We start from the raw sequence: 20838 nt of genomic DNA on the forward strand, positions 1-20838 counted from the left end.
CCTTAGCAGTTTTGGGAAAATTGTGAATTATTGCAAGATCTGAGCATTGTTTATACATTTTACTGAACTTCTCTTTCCATAATTAGAATTACTTGAAAAAGCTATCTGTTTGTATATTGAACTTTGCCTAGAACTCGGTCTTACAGTTTCATTCGCAGTTGTGCAAGAACTGTGAACAACTGTAAGATCCGAGCCTCATTTAATCATTTATTACTACATTTTTCAATAAACACCAACAAATAATCTATAAGATCAATAGTGGAACCATCCACCCGTTTATCCAACAGAAAATCCCTATCCCAATTACGCCCGATGTCTTGGGGGATTACAGTGTACAAGTCTCGGACATCAATTGTAAGAAAGTTGTATTCATCACTATAGGGCAGATTGCTGATAGCTTCCAGAAATGCCCAAGAGTCCCTACAAATATGGGACTCTCCTAAAAAGTGCATGTTTTAATTTGGTATCAATAAATTTAGCACATCCATAGGTAATTGATTGTCTACCATCCACAATTGGATGTAATGGGGGGAGTATTAAGATCTTTGCAGATTTTTGGCAGCCCAAAAATAATGGGCACCACTGGGCTGGTAATATCCAAGTAGTTATATTAATCAATATCCACAGACCCATCAATGAAAAGATCATTAATGAAGCCCCTGATACGCTGATAGGCCCCATTAATTTCATTTCTAGAAACTTGTTCATAGGCCCTACCAGACAGCAGTAAACACATCCTTCTAATATAATCCTCATTGTCCATAAAAATCAACCCCCCACCTTTGTCAGGTTAAATTATACGGATATCTTCAAGTCAAACAAAGCATCCCTTTTGGAAGGGAATAGGTTATAAATGTGGTTACTGTGAGCAGACAGCGGTGCTGTTTAATTTGCCACTGTTTTTGTTCCTGATACTTAACTGTTGCATTTCTGCACTTTTGGTCCAAAATCTGCATTCCAGTGGCTGTGGGATGTAGGCTGATCTGTCTCTGAGCTGGGAATCACTTTGGCCAGCCTTTCACGCCATTTGGCGATTGGCAGCAGGCCATTTTATTTATTTGAGCAGTTTTCTGTACTGCTTATGTGTATGTATCCTCTGAGCTAATTTTCATAGAGCTTGCATCTGCTTGGCATTCTTGAGAGGGAATTAAAATGTTTCCTATAATAGGCTACCTCAGACGTTTCCCTAGTACCTAGTTGTACAGAGTGCAGCAACTCACATTCATGTTGAGGTGCACAGCCCTACAAGTACAAGTAACAATTTAGTAACCAGCTATTAACTACTCCTGTACCATCCACTATTAGAAAAATCATGAATTAAGGGTCTAGAACCATTGATTTGCACTTCCATAGTCAGCTTGGTGGATTTGGGCATCCTGATGCAATGTAGCAATTATCTCATGTTTATTGACAACCACCTAACTGCAAAGCAAACTGATACAGTACGTGAGAGATGTAGTTACACAATGTTACTGGAGGCAATGCTCTCACCAACACAAACACCACCAGATTGTTAGTGACACACACACACACACACACACATGCATCCTACACACAGAACTGACCAGGCACAGACCTACATATGCTGAGATTCTTAAATGCAATCTCCCTAAAAACATAAAGACCTCCCAGGCATCACACACAGAATAAGTATCCTCAACAACCCCTAGAGCACCTTGTGAAGTCGACATGCACCAAGACTCTCATATAGTGTCATCACAAGGTGTTTCATCCTGTAAGCCCATATGACAAACTGCTTCCCAACATAAGTTAGTTCTGTTAAGAGAAACACAGAGTCATAGTTGCCTGTCAGGGGCCAGGATCTGCCAGATCATGAATGCACTTATGTCACTACAACCCAACTACCAGTATAGTTCTGTTATAGTCAACGTGGGTATAAATGACCAGAGACATACCTTTTTGGACTATATGAAGAGATAAATAATACAGCATTCGGACTACGCAACCCAGGCTGGTATGAGCCTAGCACTAATCAGCATTCTGCTTTCTCCAAGGTTTATGCCACATTACCATAAAAAGATAATTTACTTTAATAATTGGCTTAGGTTTTGGTATCACTTCAAGCGGGTACAATATTTGTCTGCCTGGAAGGATATGGTAGACGGGCCACTCTGCTTTGTTAAGGATGGTCCCCCCCCCCCCAGGTTTCCAAATACTGGCTAAAACCTTATCCATCCCAACTTTTAGGCAGTGCCAACCTAATAAAAATCCTGATACTGCTAAACCAACTCAGAATAAATTCTAACCCAGGGACTATTCTCCCTGCAAGTTCTCCTAATCCTGGGAAATAAAGATATCTCTGCATTTACCAAAACTTGGTTTAAAGACCCAGAGGGCACCTCATCTCTGCAAAGCTATAATGTCTTCCACACATTTAGACTAGCTATTGACAGACAGGGGTCTAAAGGTGGCGGTGTCTCAATTTACATCAAACATAAACACCTCAAGGCTGGTCAAACAGTACAACACATTTGAGCTTCTCCACATTCAACTTCTACCCCAGCATTAATTGGGAATTTTACACAACCAGAGATTCCTGCAACTTTCTAACACAAACTCCCTTAAACAACTAGTCTGCAAGCCCACCAAGGGATCAAATATATTTGACCTGGCCATCACACAAATGGGGAATAATGCACTCCCTCTAGTGAAGAGTCCTCATTGGTCAGATTCGACCACAAATGTTTTCCTTTGAAATAAATATTAAGCCCAGGACCTCAGCTAACATTGTAAAATTGGAAAAAAAATACTATTCCAAGGTTTACTACCTCCTACTAAGTGTTACTCTAGCAAATCCCTGTGCCTCCCAAACCCTGAAAACAGTGTCTGTGTAGAATTGTTCACAGACGTCCTGTACAGTCATGTAAATACCTGCATAGAGACAGCTATAACTACCCAAAATAAACATAGAACAACCTTTCAAAACAAACAACCCTGTTGAAATTCCAGTATAAATAGATTGCATAACAAAAGAAATAAAATCATGTCCATAAGTAGGAAGGGCATTGCACAGCAAGGTAAAAATCCCCTCATCAATCTGAACAAGGAACTTAGGGAATGAATCAAGTCCAGAGAAGTGAAATTTTATATAAAAATAGCCTGCAAAGCTAATAGCAGTCATAAAGCTTTCTTGAGTTATGTCTGCAGTCTTAAAGGCAACACACAACAATATGCCAAACTAATGGTGCATGCAACACCTATACAAAGCCAGAGGTTAATGCAAATCTGCTGGCTAAAAAATTTAGCTTCAACTTTACCCCCCGTATCACCCCCATTACCCTTAGGAAATACCCTCCACCATTTCTCACTGCATTCTCTAAAGCCAGGAACACTGCTTCAATGGGCCTGTGATGCCTCCTGAATAGCATGAAACATGACCTGTCAGGCCCATTAGAATATCTGTTTAACCATAGCCTTGGCACAGGCTTCATGAATGGAGGACTGCAATGGTTATCCCTCTAACACAAGGGGGACCTTCCACAGATCCTGGGAAGTACAGAACCATATATCTGACTATACTCATATGCAGGGCCATGGAAATAATTACCATGGATCTGATAAACAATTAGATAAACCTACAGAAAATGTACCCTGCTCAGTTTGGTTTTGTCAAACACAGGTCATGCCTACTTAATTTGGTGGACTTCTTTGAGAAGGTCACTAAAGGTATGGATGAGGGAAAAACAGTACATTCTGTGTACCTTAACCTGGCTAAAGTGTTTGACACAGTATCTCACTTGGACATTGTAGATAAACTTACAAAATAAGGCATAAACCCATATGTTACCTGATGGATAGCCAGCTGGCTCATTGACAGGACACAAGAAATTAGGATAGGGGAATCCAGCTCTACAAAGAGGGCAGGTGGTACTGCAGTCCCAAAGGGATTGGTGCTGGAGCCTTTCCATTTTGGCATCTACCTCTCTAATGTCAAGGGCCTCTAAGCTGACTAAGCCTGCAGATGATTGTAAACTAAGCACAGCAAATTAATCCTCAAGAGACGCAGACACCCTTCAAGAGGGCATGACAGATGAAAAACTAGTGTCAGAGTCATGGACTAAAACTCAATATGAAACATTTACTGTAAGAAAAGATGTGTAACCCTGAAAATGATCACACCGATAATACACTCTAAAAGGTAGACCCAATGTTCCAGTATCTAGGAAGGCATGTTGACAGTAACCTGACCTTTGACCATCACATGTCCACTGTGGTAAGAGAATCATTCTATGTTACATAACTTATAAGCAAGGTCATGGTATCCAGATCCAAGGAGGTCATTGTTCCACTGTACTTGGCTTTCATCAGACCAAACATTGAGTACAATGCACCCTTCGGCAATTATCTGACCAGGCACTTCACTTGCAACAGCTTGAGAGACCTTAGAGATTCCTCACAAAAAAAAATTAATAATAATAATAATAATAATACAGGGAGTAAATAACTTAATTTGACCATCTTAATGCTCTTTCCTTGTACTCTATCTCCCACAGACAGCTGTGTAGAGATCTTATGCCTATCCAAAATGGATCCGTTGCAAACTGGCAAAATGATTACCATAAACAATACCCAGTCTAAAGATCATCTGTGACAAACATGACATGACATCATGACATGTTGGAGGTACAGGTATTTATCTCAAAGATTACTCCTTCTCTTGAACAGGCTTCCTATCCATGTGAAGCAAAGCTCATCTCAAACCTTATTTAAAAGCAATTTGCTCCAGTGGATGGGAAATCACAAATTTACCGCTGATTTGGCAACTATATTCCTAATGGACAAGGGGCATCCAAAGTTCGATTTGTACAAGCGTATATCATAACCATAAAATTCCCTGGGGTACTGAGTAGTCAGCAATATTTTGGTAAATCTGAGATAAAATTGGTTAGAATTTAAATGACTCTTGTGCTGATAGCCTACTAACTATCTATGAACTTGTTTTGAAAATCATATTAATGCTGTAATTTGCCTTGCTTGTGCACCTGCACCATAGCTGGAAAAGGGTCCAAGGATAAGCCCACCAACATGGTCAACAAACATAACAAATATAAGAAACACTTCCTAAGATGCATCTCTTTAAAAAAAAAAAACACACACTTGCGTTTTATTTATTATTTGTTCAATTTGTTATTTGATCACTGGGAAAGTCTGACTAGGACAGAGCCTATTTTCAATGGAGGCCTTATGGAAAAACACTCCAGAAGCATGTCTTTGGAATATGGGAGGAAACCCACACGAACACAGGGAGGACATGCAGACTTTGCACAGAAGTCACCCTAGCTGAGAATCAAACCGGATAACCTCTTTCTGGGAGGCGACAACATTAATTGCTGCACCACTGTGCTGTCCATTAAGATTTCATAGAAAAATGATTCACAATGGAAGTACTAGTATGATATAATCTTTAAAGCTGGGTGACATCATGAGAAATGTATTTGTGTAGCTTGCTTGATTTCATTATCTTACTACAACTCCTTCTCTGACGTACATTCTCAGCTGTTGCATCTTTGCCATGACTTCATATTGAATTATGCTTGAATTAGAATATGTTTGTACACAGTACTACAAATAAACTTACTTGAAAGTAGTTGACTATTACAATGTATGTATGAAACGTGCCGGATTCTCCTGTTTATACAAGTGCTCTTATGCAAAATTTCCTGTATAAAAATATATATTTTTGCAGTTAATTCTGACTGTTTTCACTGTGACTTGGAGCTTTTCTCCTAGGACTCAGAGGACTTCTCAGCTGTTATTCTATGTCAACAAATGTAATAAATAAACATAAATGTCTTCAGTAGGCAGATCATATTGTCCTCATTTGTACTCATGTTCTGTGTTAATATAGGTGGCACACCAGTTAAAACTGCCATGAATACTAACACAGATTTTCTTTCATTAGCATATGAGGAATCACAGGATAGGCACGTTTCATACAGCAAGCAGATGTAACTTCCTACTGACTTAAGTATGCTGCTCATCATTCTTGCTGATGTAACACTCAGGATGTAAAGTGGCATACTGGAAGCAAGGCCCTTGCACACCTCAGACACTGGACTTGCATTTGCCTACACAGCTTCATTTAAAAACTTGATGGGCGGCCACGGTGGTGCAGCAGTTAGCGTTGCCACCTCCCAGCAAGAGGTTCTCCAATTTGATTCTCAGCTGGGGTGCCTTATGTGCGGAGTCTGCATGTCCTCCCTGTGGTCGTGTGGGTTTCTTCCGGGTGCTCCGGTTTCCTCCCACATCCCAAAGACATGCTATAGGTGGATTGGACACTTTAAATTGGCCCTGGGTGTGAGTGTGTGCATGTGTGTGTCATCTGTGGAAGGTTGGGTGCTGGGCTGGCAACTCAACACTGTAAAACTCCACTGCCAATAATGAGTGGACAGGTGATCCGCTGTGGCGACCACTAACCGGGAAAAGCCGAAAGAAGAAGAAGACTGTCTTTGAGCATGATCCCCTCGCTCATTTTTTTACCTTATCTTCTCTGCAATCATTCTAGGATCTGGCACTACCCTTCTACAAAGGCAAAATCTACCAGAATATAATGAAGAATGTCTATTCCATACAAGACACTTTAATGCAGGCAAAAAAAAAATGCTGTTTACCTCAGAGTTAAGGTCATGCAATACCAAAATATAGATTATAGCCTATCAGAATTTAGAAGTATACCTAGAGTACACTGCTGAACCACCAGCTGTTGTTCTGCACCTAATCATCAGAAGAGGCAATTACATGTTCATGAAGTCGGATCCAGAATAAACATTGCTACACCTCCAGATAACCAGTTTCCAGATTATGTTATGCATACAAGGCTCGCATTACTGCAGAAAAGAACAAGGTCATTTCAGCCAGTGATATCCTATTCTTCAGAATTTCCTTCACTGGAGTCAATCATAATAAGTGCACATTCCATAATGGTAATAAACTACTTCAGCCTTTCCAATACTGCAAACCCACAAAACATGTAAACACACTGTCTCAAAAAAATGCAAAATGAAAGCAAGTTGCAGGTCTGTTATCTAAATTAAATACTTTGTAAAATTCTGTTTTGAGTAATTTGACAGCCTGGAAAGAAACTTCGGTGGTAGATTAAAGATGAGGAACCTGTCTCTGTTTAAGGTTACAGCCACTGGGAAGATCTCATCCATGTTACTACTATAGTCTGCCAAAGATATAAATTATAATAAAAATGATATTTTTGGCTAATATAACATTTACTGTTAGGCATTAACATACACAGCCTCCATTAGTTAAAATGAATACCCTGTCACAAAAGTACTTGCTCACATTTCTAAGCTATTAATAAACCATATATACCTGACAAACACTTTATACACAGTAGTGTATCATAGATCCAAAGAAATGTACTTTTCTGTTTGCCAAGTAGAAGAGAAAGCAGGTTTTGTATATATAAACTATGCTATCCCATAACATGTTTTTAATATTACATGACCTTAAGTGTGGGTAAAAGGCAGACATTTGTCTGCCCTGAAATATCTGGCATAGACTATTCCTAGCTGATTTTCTTCTGGCAGATTTTTATCTGAGAAGACCTAGAAGTGTGAAAGGTCTGCTCTGTTCACTAATGCATTTCTCTCCGGAATCGGTCCAAGCAACTAATAAAATTTCTGTTTCACTACAAAAATGTCAAAACAAAATTAACTATTACTCTGTCTTCTATAAAAGGTGAAATAATCTAAATGAACATAACGAAAAATACATATGAAACTATCCAAACCATGGTGTCTGAATTTTAAATAGCAAATACTACATACTTATTTTATGATGCTGGCCCTACACAGGCCCTGCTTATCAGGTATAAATTCTTATACATCTCACATCTGTCTAGTCTAGACCTATATCTCTCTCTATATATACAAGAGTGTGTGTGTGTGTGTGTGTGTGTGTGTGTGTATGTATTTATGTATGTGGTTTACTATCAAAATGTGGAAAATCAAAATAATTTTACACCTTTTGATTGAACCTTTTTGCCGAAATTGGTAAATAACGAATTACCAAAAATTTGGAAATGGTAACACGAGATCAACATTTGAACAGTGGAAGTTCCAATGTTAAAAGTCTGTGTTCTTGGTAAAGTTTTCGCAGGGGGGTACATCCCCTGCATCCCCCCACACCCCCTGCATATTATATATTCCATCTCCGAGATCATACTACAGTGAGAAAAGGGTACATTTCCCGATCCCCATTGTAGTACAATCTATTATCAGAATGTGGATTCCACATTTGCAAATGCACACCACCGCCTTTCAAATTTTCCAGCTTTGCCTAAGTTGTGGATGTAAATTTTGATAGTAAACCATATACATATATATATGTATATATATATATATATATATATATATATATATATATATATATATATATATATACATACACACATCTATATTTTTGTGTGTGTATGTGTGTGTGAAGTGTGTATTCTATACAGTTATGTAGACACACACACACCTTTTGAGTGATATCTGTGTAGCTTTGTGCTCCATTCTGTTAATCGGTAAAGTAACTATGTGCTTTGTTTTAACTTCTCAGCAGCCCAATATTTTGTCAATTGCACTCTATAATGAGGAATAGCACTTTTGTTCAATATTACTGAATCCTACCTTATATATCATTGCACAGATTTGTTTCTTCTATTATTCAGCTTTTGTTTAGGTTGTGGCTGAAGACATCAACTTTGGTTGGGTTCATAGGGAAGTACTAGACTACCTGTCCTAGGGGGCCATTTAAAGCCTAGCTAATTTCCCTCAAAGGTCTGCTGCCTACAATAATTATAGGTAACTGGTTTGTCTTGAGAATATTCTGGTATCTGGGCATTTCATTTTGTACATTTGTGATATGGAAGTAATAAATACTGCAACATTTGTCTCCATGAAGACACCAAAAGAATCTATCAGGATAACTGAGAATGAATCTATAACCTGATCATGGACTACTAGAAGAGGCTAATTGCTAAAATATACAACACTGGCTGTCATCAAAGAAAAAAAAAATGGTCTAAAACAAGACCAAATGTCAGACGAGGAAGAACTTGATATCTTCTGACTACTCCCTGATACAAAAATTTCAAAAAAAAAAAAAAAGATATTAGTGCATGTTGCACAAAAAAGGAAAAACTGTGTCGCTGCTACTGCGCAGTTCTGATTTCTGTTGTATCAGTTTAAATACCTTGACATACAGCTCATGGGCAAATCCCCAAAATACATGAAAGCAGACGGCAGACAGCCTTGACATTACTGATGTGTGCCAAGTGACTATGCATCATGTACTTACAAATGTTTTAGTCTTGGCAGTTCATTCTTCACTTCCTATCATGTTTCTGTGTCCACACTACATTTACATAATTACTGGGGGCCCATCTTCCCAAGACATTCCTGGAGGGTCTGAAAATATATAGTTATCTAGTACTATGTTCCACAGCTAAAATATACTACTCTCCTATGTGCTTCTTGCAAAACAATGTTCTTTAGCCAGTACATTCAGATTTTCCCCACCAATGTGTTAAGTAGAATGATGACAGTTATGTGCAGGTCATGTTCACCAGCCCACCCCATGCTAATGCATGTTTTCCATTCTAAGGGATGGCCTAGTGTCATTACTGTCAAATACCTTGACTAAGCATCTGAAAATGGCCCATCATCTTTCAATCATTCCCTCATCTTACACTGGGAATCTCCAAATTGAATTTGCTGCATTCAAAATCATTACCTGAGTTTCTCTGTAATTATATTTTTCAGGATATGACAATGAAGTAAAGTAATTATTGTAATGTACCTGAATAAGACTTTCCATTTCTACATATTTTAAAGGGTATTTTAATTCGGGATGATACCTTTTAACTACTCTGTGCCTGAATGTTTAATATACTGTCTACAGGTTTTTGCTTCACAGACAAAAGCATTCCTGACCTGATAGGTAACCAACTACCCAGGAAATGACTTTCTGGCCAGCTGCTGAAACACTTATTAGCAAAAAAAAAACCCCCACACACACACACACACACGACTGCGGTGGTGGTGCTGCGGTAGCGTTGTCGTCTTATAGCAAGATGTTGTCCCATTCAATTCTCAGCTAGAGCGTCTTCTGTGTGGAGGCATACGTGAATGGGGTGTGCCTTCGTTGAAGGTTGTATGTCAGGGCTGGTAACCCAGTACGTAAAAATCCACTATCAATCATTAGCAGACCAGAGTTCCGCTGTGGCGACCCCTAACCAGGAAAAGCCGAAAGACACAAACAAACATACACACACACACACACATATATACATATATATATATATATATATATATATATACACACACACGTGTGTGTGTGTGTGTATATATATATATATATATATATATATATATATATATATATATAAAATATGCATACATACATATGTATATAGACATATATTTTTTATATATGGAGAGAGAGAGATACGGACATACATAGAGAGACATAGGAAGCCGTTGATTACATTGGAATGCAGCTGGGTGATTTTTAACATTGTTCTGCCATTACATCAAACTTGTTTGATCGATGTATGTAGAATAAAGTTAAAATGGATCTTCTGCATGTATGTATGAATAATGATTATGTTTTTTGTGTGTGCGGGGGATATGGGTTTTGGGTGAGTAACACTGGATTAAGGAGCTTTTCCTTATTTTCTACTGTTGTGCAATACAGGAGTAAGTGTACATAATTAAAGTGGGTGGAGAGGGGCTTTCCTCTGTACAAAAGCAGTGTTTTACTAATTTATTTATTTTTCTTTTTTTCAGTGTTTTGATGCTTTAGATTAACTGGGTCGGCATAGTGAAGTTCAACATTTCATTATAGACGCTATATAAAATTAGTATTGTGTATTGTAACCTTACTATGTATGCCAAATTTATTTATATTCCAGAAATCCAGAAGTTATATGCTTTCATAGCATGTTTTATAAATGTAGCTTTTGCAGCTATACATATATGCTTACAGTACAAAATCAAATTCCAGACTAGAGAGAAAAATGTCCTCCTTTGGCATCGACATCTGTAGTATTACAAATGTCGACTCTCCAAATTAGTGCTGCAGTTATGTGATTTTGTGGATAAAGTCTATCCGACTGACAATGCAGACTCATCAACTAGTCGACTGCGACAAGCTGGCAAATATGTTTCTGTCTTACTGCACATCCTCAGGAAGAAGGGAGTCCTTCGCTATTTTTAAATCTATATCTCTGTATTTACAGAAATCCAGATGAAAAAACTTAAATGACATCAAATGCCATAAAATAAATACAGTAAAAATAATTACATAAAAATACTGGAGACTGAAAAAGATGCAACAATTAATTAATAAAATAAGTTAACACTTTCGTCTACATACATCACAGGACTACATCAGGCCTGTCTTATTAATAAATTATGGTATCCTATTTAGTCTCCAAAGATGCCTACTCTAACACGAACTGGTCTGCTACTAATACACAAGACTCAATCTATCAAATCCCATACGTATTCTGACTATGACTCAAAGTCCCCAATCTAGCAGAGATATGTCTTCTAGTATTACATAATAATGCCTCTGTTCTATCAGGAAGCACCATATCTGCCTAAATACAGCACTGGATACCACACAACCCTTCCCTGATTTGTTACAATGAACAACCAGAGAATCCATACCTGTCCCTTGGTTATTTGAGATCTTTAGAGAAAATCCCATAACCTCCAATGCTTTGTCCAGTTAAGCTTCTCAATTTCTTTACGGGACTTTGCTATTAAAATTAACTACCCACATATGTCAGCTTTTAATAATATTACCTTTTCTGTGCATTTTCTAGAGACGTCTTCTCAGTCTTCAGTTCTTCCTTGGCTAAAAAAAGAAAAAAAAAAGCTCACGAGTAAAACTTAGTAAGCATTTGATTTTACTTGCTTCATTACAAACATTTGTTTAAAGAAACAAATCCACCAGTGAGTGCATCTGTAAAATGTGTTTCTTTTTCTCGCTCAGTTTTAGTCTTTTGTTACTTATTACAAAAATCATATCTATCATCAGATCACATTCTCTTTAGAGAAATGTATTGGAGGCATTCAGGAAAGGGTGACTATCAGATGTGCTATAATCAGACTACAGAACTGATATGCTGTTATACCAAATGCTAGCTAGTTTCCATGCAAATGACATCAAACCATCAAAGCACTACTTGCACAAACTCCAAGTATTACTATTTAGTTGTTTCAGTAATGCAGACTGTATGTCAGGGTACTAAGGACAGACCTTAGGATCCATTGGCACCAATATGCCAAGAAATATGATGTACCTACTTTCAAGCAAGAACTTAAATGGATGGCTAAATGACAAAAGAAAGCCATTTCTATATCCAGAGGGAAAAAACTGATAATGACCACTGATGGCTTTAACTGAAAAGTACAAGTGCTTTCTGATGCTTGTTGATATTCTATAGTGAGACTGTAAATGTGAATAAAGGAATATATACATCTGTGACTGTAATATGTCAGCATATTCCCTCAATTATGGTATACATTATTGCAATATGAATAAGCAGAAGAGTGTGGGGTTTGTAGTCTCTGCAGAAGTAGAATCCTTCTTGCAAAAATGCCGCAAAAGTGAAATCCCCTGCAAAAAATGCTTTAAATTTACTACAGCAAGTTTTGAAATTCCTTATATTTTCTTTGAAGTTACACTCCATTTTCAGAGTTATTGGAATCAGAACTGAAGGCCTTGCATTTACAGTCAGGAGGCACTATTATTTGTTCAGTGAAATCACACAGACTCCAGATGAGAAGCAGATTATTACTTTCAAAACTAGAGGAGTGAGTAGTCTTTCTAGGACTGATCATCCCAGTGAAGACAACTCTTCAGTAAAGAATCTATCTTTTGTAAACTACAAGTTTTATGTAACCTACCTCTCTAGATTCAACATTCATCAAGACGGGACACCTTTACAATGACACGCACAATACCAGTTCAGTAAAGTCATTCATTAAAAGACATAGCAGATACCCATTTCACTGGTGCTCTGTAAAACAACATTTTGGCTTCTTTCTTTTTTAATTTTTTTATTCTGTTTTAAAACAATAGATAAACAAATCAATTATAAAACAAACAACTATTTACATAGGTCCATAGCTGATCAATACCTCAATGTTATATGCAACAACTGATATTTTTCAAGCAAGTCTCTAAGTTTAAGCCAAGATTTATACGAGCATGTAATATTAGAAGTTCTTATCTTTATAGTATGTAATTCACTACTGCAAACAATATTTGCCATACTAATAACTTCAACACAAGAGGGGGTAACTTTACTTTCCCAATTTTTAGTAATTACTTTTCTGGCTATAGCAAGAATAGACCAAAGAAGATGCATTTTGGTTATTAGAATTATCTCAGGAATTGGAGCATTAAATTATTTATTTCATGTTTATTTATTTATTTCATATTTGTTAACTGGTTTAGTTCAACTGAGTTTGAAAACAAACCCATTTTCAGTAAAGACCCAAGGGGAAAAGCCCCAGCATACATAAGTAAAGATAAAGTGATGATATACAAATATTAAATAATCAATACAAAATAATTGTAAAAAAGAAAAGGTTATTAACTATTTGCAATGCATTGATAGTAAGCAACCCATTTTCAGTGGAGACCCAAGGGAAAGAGCCCCAGCAAAGATAAACATACAGGACAAAAACTATTAAAAATAATGCAAATACAAAATTAATTATAGAGAGAAAAATAAAAGGAAAAATTATGAATGTTAAGGGTGTTGCAGTGGTCTAAATTTACTACATATAATAGCAAAAACAAAAAGATAACTGATAATTAAACTAAAGATTTAGAAATATTACATCTATCTGACCATACAGCTTGAATGAAGTTATTAATTTCTTTTCAAAAAGGGCAGATGACTTCACCATTCATATACCATGTGTGTCTACTTGGCTATTATTTCAGAATCACATCTCCAACATTTAATTCTGCTCAGTTTATATATAATTGTAATTTTGTTAGGAGTGACAAAAGCTCTGTGCAAGAATTTTCAAGTGAAACTTTTCCAGTATAATGAAGATATGGTTTCATCTGTAGATTTTAATATTTTCTTGTATTCTTCAGAGAAGTTCCTCATTATTAATTATTGAGGAATAACTCCAATATGAATTGTCTAAATACGTGAAATCTAACAAGAATTTTATAAATTTGTGACAAATAGGATTTATTTTTTATTGCATCATTATTTATATTTATTAAGAATTCCATTTTGATTGCATTTGGACCTTAAAATGTCAACTACATGTATACACATATATACATATATATATATATATATATATATATATATATATATATATATATATATATATATATATATATATAGATGGGTCTGCTTGAAAAGACCAGAAGCCCACTTACCCAAAGATGAAAAGACCAAGACAACATCACCAAATCTTCATTTAAATGACTCCTCACATAACTGACAATTTGCCCTGGGAAAAAAATCAGTCAGCCAACATTTGGAAGTTGGCTCTTTTCCCTACTATAGTGCGATCTCGGAGTTGGTATAATTAGTTATGGAGGGTGTGGGTTCAGAGAGCTTCCGTGTGGTTTCTTACGATTGTTGGCCATCTGTTTCCTTTTAGTCTTGGTCTTTTTGTCTTCACATAAGTGAGCTTCAGTCTTTTCAAGTAGACCCATACCATTTAAGAATAGATACCAGTAAATTAAGTTACATTGTTGTTTCAATACTGGCATTTTGTTGAAGTTAGGAGTTTCTAAGCAGTCATTTGTATATGCAATTGGAAACATAGACAATATTAAGTCTTTAATACAATGGTTAGAATATGTGAACTTTTGGAAAGAGGAAATTATTTTATATAAATAGAGAATTTCAGAAAAGGGTGTAATTCCATTTACGCAAAAATCTTTTAATAACCAGACAAAACTATTAGGTACTATTTCTTTATGACTGATTGTGATATATTTATTATTAACTATTAACTAATAATATTTATTAATGTATTTGTTTCCATTTTGAATCATAAAATGAATTTATCCACAACACTATAACTTTTACAATTGTTGAAGTAGCATACAATTGAATATCAGAGAGGGAATCCTATTCTACCATTATCCCAACTTTGTCTGTGCCAATCAAAGGAAACTCTTGGTTTATTACAATGTCAAAAAAATGAAGTAGAATATTATTTATCTTCTTCATCAATTCTTTTTATTGGTGGAGATAGTACTGAAGATTGTAAGACAAACAGTATTTTAGGGAAAATTACTATTTTAATATGCATTAATTGTTCTTCCACGGTCAAGAAGAATTTATTCCAATTTCTGACTAAACTTAAATCAACAACCTGTTTAAATTTTATTTGTATCATTTATTTACTATTAGACATAATCTTTATACCAACGTATTTCATTTAATTCCTATTCCAATTGAAGTTAGAATAGTTTCTGTATGATTTTTTTATTTATTTTATTAATTAATAATGTACTTTTTTATTATGAATAAATACCTTCACGGTTGCTTCAAACTGACTAATAGAACTAATTATATGTTCTAATGAATTTTCTATATTTCCTGTTGTTAGTAAAATATCAGCAAAGAGTTGAATCTTTAGTTCAAAGTCTTCTTTTATTTTGATACTGTTAATTTTCTTCTTGGATCTAATACTCTAATACCATCAACAAATGGTTCTATAGCTAATGCAAAAAGTAAAGGTGATAATGGACAGCATTATTTTGTGCCTGTTTGTAATTTAAAGGAATTAAAAAGAAAAAAAAAACTATTTTAACATAAGCACAATAGTTATTGTATAACTCATAAATTAATGCCATTAGCTCAGGTGATAAATTATACACAGAGGGTTTAAACAGGTAGAACCAATTAATGGAGTCAAAATCCTTATCTAAACAGATGATAGAAAGTTCTTTTTCATTTTTATTTGCATAGTCTATTAATGCGTGTATTCTTATGCCATCCTGTACATGTCTATTTAAAATAAACCTAGTCTGATCATTATTAATTAGTTAGGTATAAGTAGATAATTATCTTAGCTAAAATAGACATGACTATCATATAGTCCACATTTAAAAGTGAAATGGGTCTGTATGATGAACACTTTGTAGGATCCTTATCTTGTTTTAAAATAGGTGATATAAAGGAATATTTCTATGATGGGGTCTTCAGCAGTTTTTAATTTCTCTATAGACCTTATCTAATATTCTAACTGCATCATCCTGTAGTATTTTATATAGTTATGGTATAAAACCATCTATGCCCAGTGCCTTATTATTTTTTAATTTTTTTATTTGAGCTTTTATTTCTGTTAAAGTGAATGATTATTTTTTTTATTTGTTCACTTATTTTATTTTTTATATTTTCCATTTGAAAAGTTTCAACTATATCATCATCTAGTGTGTCTCATATTTTTAGTATGCATCATCTTAAAAAAAAGCCAGTCAGTGATTATTATGAATAAGAAAAGTTAAACAGGAGTTCCGAATCTTTATTACAAATCTCTACAATCATCTTTTCCTGTACTTTACATTATCTCCCTGGTCTACTACAGTGAGAAAGTCAGTTGTTATTTTCATAAAATATTTTAAAGCCCTCATGAATACCTTTAATATCAGTTCTTCTTTTTTATTTAAATGTGTTATAATTTGTTTGATATTGTTTAGTTTGTTCATTTTCTTTGATCTAAGAGCAAGTTTATGGAAGCATAAAGGGTTTACTGAATATGCCTAAAGTTTAGGTTTTTCCAGGTTTATTGAAACTTTATAATTTCAAAATATTTTGTTTTTTTAAGTTCAGGCTGACTGATTATGTTATTTGGTTTTAGATTTAACTTTAGTGTGTCTATTTTGGCCTGTAGTATATTCAATTCTTTGTCCCACTTTCTTGTTTTATTAATATACCAGCTTGTAACTTTTACATTTAAGTAGGCCTATAGTGCATCCCACAGGACAATGTCAGCTACTTCATCACTCATATTTTCTTCTAGGACATTTTTGATCTTTTTAACATACCAATCCTTGAATCCTTTTATTTTAATAATGTACACTGGTAATTTCCTGTGATGTATTAAATTGTCAGTTTTTAAAATAATATTAAAGACTACAGCATTACAGTCCAACAATGGACTTAAAATTGAAACTACTCTGATATGTGATAACAGATTGTTTGAGACAAAAATGTTATCAATACTTGGCTGTGTTTCATATCTATAAGAATAATGGGTAAATTGAAGTGGGTTTGTTTTCCTTAGTTCATATATATATATATATATATATATATATATATATATATATATATATATATATATATATCTCCTTTAAATTCATTAGATTTACAAAATTCATTAAGTGTTTGGCTGAAAATGTGATTCTCAGCTTTCTATCTGCAGTGGAGTCTTTGTCTAATAAAATACAATTAAAATCCCCAGCCATTATGACTTCACCTTTCATGTAATAGGTAACAGTGTCTAAGTAATTTTTTGCATCTTTAGCTCCAACCCCTGGAATCCAATAAGAGTTCACCACTGTATATATTTTTCTGTTCCACTTAGTTATAACAATGTTTAACACACCATTTTTATCAACATAGTTATCTCTTATTTTAGGCATTAGTAGTGAGATCTCCCATAAAATGAGGGTGCCTCTTCTTTTAGTTCGAAAACCAGAACCTGCTAAAACCAAATAATTCTTTAATGAAAGTTTGCTTAGATCTTTAAGTCAATGCATTTCCTGTAGAAATACTATTTGAGCTTTATGTAATTGCAAGCATTTGAACGGACTCCCCCCTCTTTACTGCACTACTCAATCCATTAATATTCATAGATATGCATTTAAAATCAGGCATTTATATAAGAGAAAAACACAGTTATAATGAAACCACATTTATGTACAGAACTTATCATATTCTTTATATATAACAATACAATATCTTCAGCTATGGACAAAACTTTTCAAGCAAATTACTTAATGGTATAACCCTAAAACATTCTACCATAAAATAATGTATCCCTAGTTTGTTAAAAATGCTGAACAAACTACCTCTCAAACTCTCCATTAGACTAACAGTGCTTAGCTTGTGCTTCTGATTCATATTCGTGTCTCATATTTTTAGTATACATCATCTTAAAAAAGCCAGTCAGTGAGTTATTATGAATAAGAAAAGTTAAACAGGTGTTCAGAATCTTTATTATAAGCTGACCAAACTGAATATCTCTACAATAAGCTTTCCCTTATCTCACATTGTCTCCCTGGTCTACTATAGGAAGGAAGTCAGTTGTTATTTTCATATTTATTAATTTATAGGTCAGATGCTTTTATATTTTTTCTATTTTATTTACTATGTGTAAAGTTGTTCATAGGATCATAAGTTCATAAATTCATACCAGGCTAATTCTTCTTGTGAGCCATTAAAAACCTAGCCAATTGCCCAATGTGAGACTCAAACCTTGCACCTTGTGCTTTAAGGTGAACACTTTAACCATTGTGCCAATCTCACAGCCTCGCATACATTTATTTTCTTTAACTATATACATATTCTGATCTCTTTCTATATGTTTGCATACTATGTCTTGTACTATTACTATATTTTTGGGTTTTATATTTTAGCTACAGTCTTAGTGTAGACTATCATATAATAGAACATTTATATTTACACTTACATATTTGATGCTCTTTAATCTAGTACTACTGTTAGAATCAGTCCTATATTTCCTTAAATGTTATGCCTAATAGTATCTGAATAAACATCTGAAAAATCTTCCCTTTTAAGATTCAAACTTTCCATAGATTAGTACTTGGCTAACTGCCCTTATGGGTCATTTTAAGCCTAGTCAATCACCCCATGTGAGAATCAAGCCTTGCACCTTGTGTCTGTAAGGTAAACACTTTAACCATTATGCCAACAACCCACCAAAGTTTTATCATTAAAATTTTTATCAGAAGTGTCATTTTATAGGTTAGTATGTAAACTATCTTTTTGGTATACTGCAAGCATTCAGAACTATTTAAACTAACAGTGGTTTAGAATTCACTGACTTTTGTTTATTATCTAACTGGTATCCATTTACATCTTAGCATACGATTCAAAATATGATTACTTACTGTTATACAGGAAGCATTAATCTGGACAGTTCTCAGAATTTTTAGAACTCCTACAGCATCACAAAAGTGCTCATGACTAATTAAGATGCTTCAAGCTGGTCCTCATGACAAGGGTTTGCAAATGAGCAGTTTATCAGCTAGAATTCATACAAAAATGTTCTTGAGTGAATCTATGCCATCTCTACATTATACATCAATCCCTCAAACCCTTCCAAACCACTGAAAAAACAACAAAAATAATTTCAAAGTATGTTAACCACTAAAAAGCTATTGTATTTAAAGAAATAACATTTAATGGTGCAGTAAGCACTATTTGTATGAGATGTTTAATATAAAGCAGACTGTCATTTGTTTAAAGGAGACATACCATATAAACTTGTATTGAAAGAATAACAGTTATGTGTCATCCAGATTTAACTTGTAAAATGTTACTCTAATCATTAAATAACATTCCAGTAATAACTTTTATATATATATATATATATATATATATATATATATATATATATATATTATATATATAGATAGATAGATAGCATAACTTTCCTGGGTGCTATTGCATATATACATATATATATATATATATATATATATATATATATATATATATATATATATATATATATATATATACAGATATATATAGATATAGATATATATATATATATATATATATATATATATATATATATATATAGAGATAGATAGATAGCATAACTTTCCTGGGTACTATTGCATGCCAAGTATACTATCAGTAGCAAGCATTCAGAACTATGTAGTAACTGACAATGGTTTAGAATGCAATTCACTGTCTTTTGCATATTATTTAACTTGTATTCTTTGCCATCTTAGCATATAATTCAAAACATTACCATTATTTACTTTTAGACAGGAAGTAGTAACCTGGACAGTTCTTAGAATTTTCAAAACTTGTGCAGCATCACAAAAGTGCTCAAGATTCTAAGTTGTTTCAAGCTGGTTTTCATGATAAGGGGTTGAAAATGAACAGTCCGTCAGTTAGAATTCACTCAAAAACTCTCATGAGTGAATCCAATCCACCTTCATATCACACATCAATCACTCAAACCCCTCCAAACCACCAAAAAACAAAAAACATCTCAAAGTATCCCAACTACTAAAAGCCATTGTACTAAAAAATAAATAAATAAATAAATAAAAAATAAATAACATTTAATGATTCAGCAAGCACTATTTGTGGGACATGTTTAATATAAGGCAGACTCATTTTTTTAAGAGAGACATAGCATATAAACTTGCTTTAAAAGAATGACAGTTGTGTGTGATCCAGGTTTAACTTGTAATATGTGATGGTTACTCTAATTATTTATAATAATTTGATATTATTCCAACAGTAACTTTTATATATGTAAAAAGCTATTTTTTATACCTTGTTTATAACAAAGCATGTCTTTTCTGGGTGCTACTGCATGCCAAGTATCCTATTATAAGGACGCTCCTGGACCATTTTAAGAAATCAGAATGCAAGTTAATATGTCTCTTTGGTGTCACTTCTTGCATCTTGTATTGTAAAGCAATAACAGATGACGTGGTATGGTATATTGAAGATTTACCCATGGTTGGTGTGGTTTAATCATGAAGGGGAAGCCCGAGTGATTAAAAAAAGTCAACCGTGGGTAAATTTCAATATACTACAACCAC

The 20838-nt window shown here is 34.4% G+C and overlaps 1 protein-coding gene across 1 annotated transcript in view; it reads right to left on the minus strand.

Annotated features, from left to right (window-relative positions):
* The window catches only part of FMN1 (formin 1), a 1985060-nt gene that overhangs the window by 202590 nt on the left and 1761632 nt on the right, over window positions 1-20838 (minus strand). Inside the window, exon 14 of the mRNA XM_044074155.1 lies at window positions 11832-11883. Within this exon, the coding sequence (XP_043930090.1) occupies window positions 11832-11883 (52 nt within the window). The remainder of the gene's footprint in view (window positions 1-11831; window positions 11884-20838) is intronic.

The sequence above is a fragment of the Protopterus annectens genome, chromosome 6.part0 (assembly GCF_019279795.1).
Source record: "Protopterus annectens isolate FY-2018-M chromosome 6.part0, PAN1.0, whole genome shotgun sequence".
In the NCBI taxonomy this organism is placed as follows: domain Eukaryota; kingdom Metazoa; phylum Chordata; order Ceratodontiformes; family Protopteridae; genus Protopterus; species Protopterus annectens.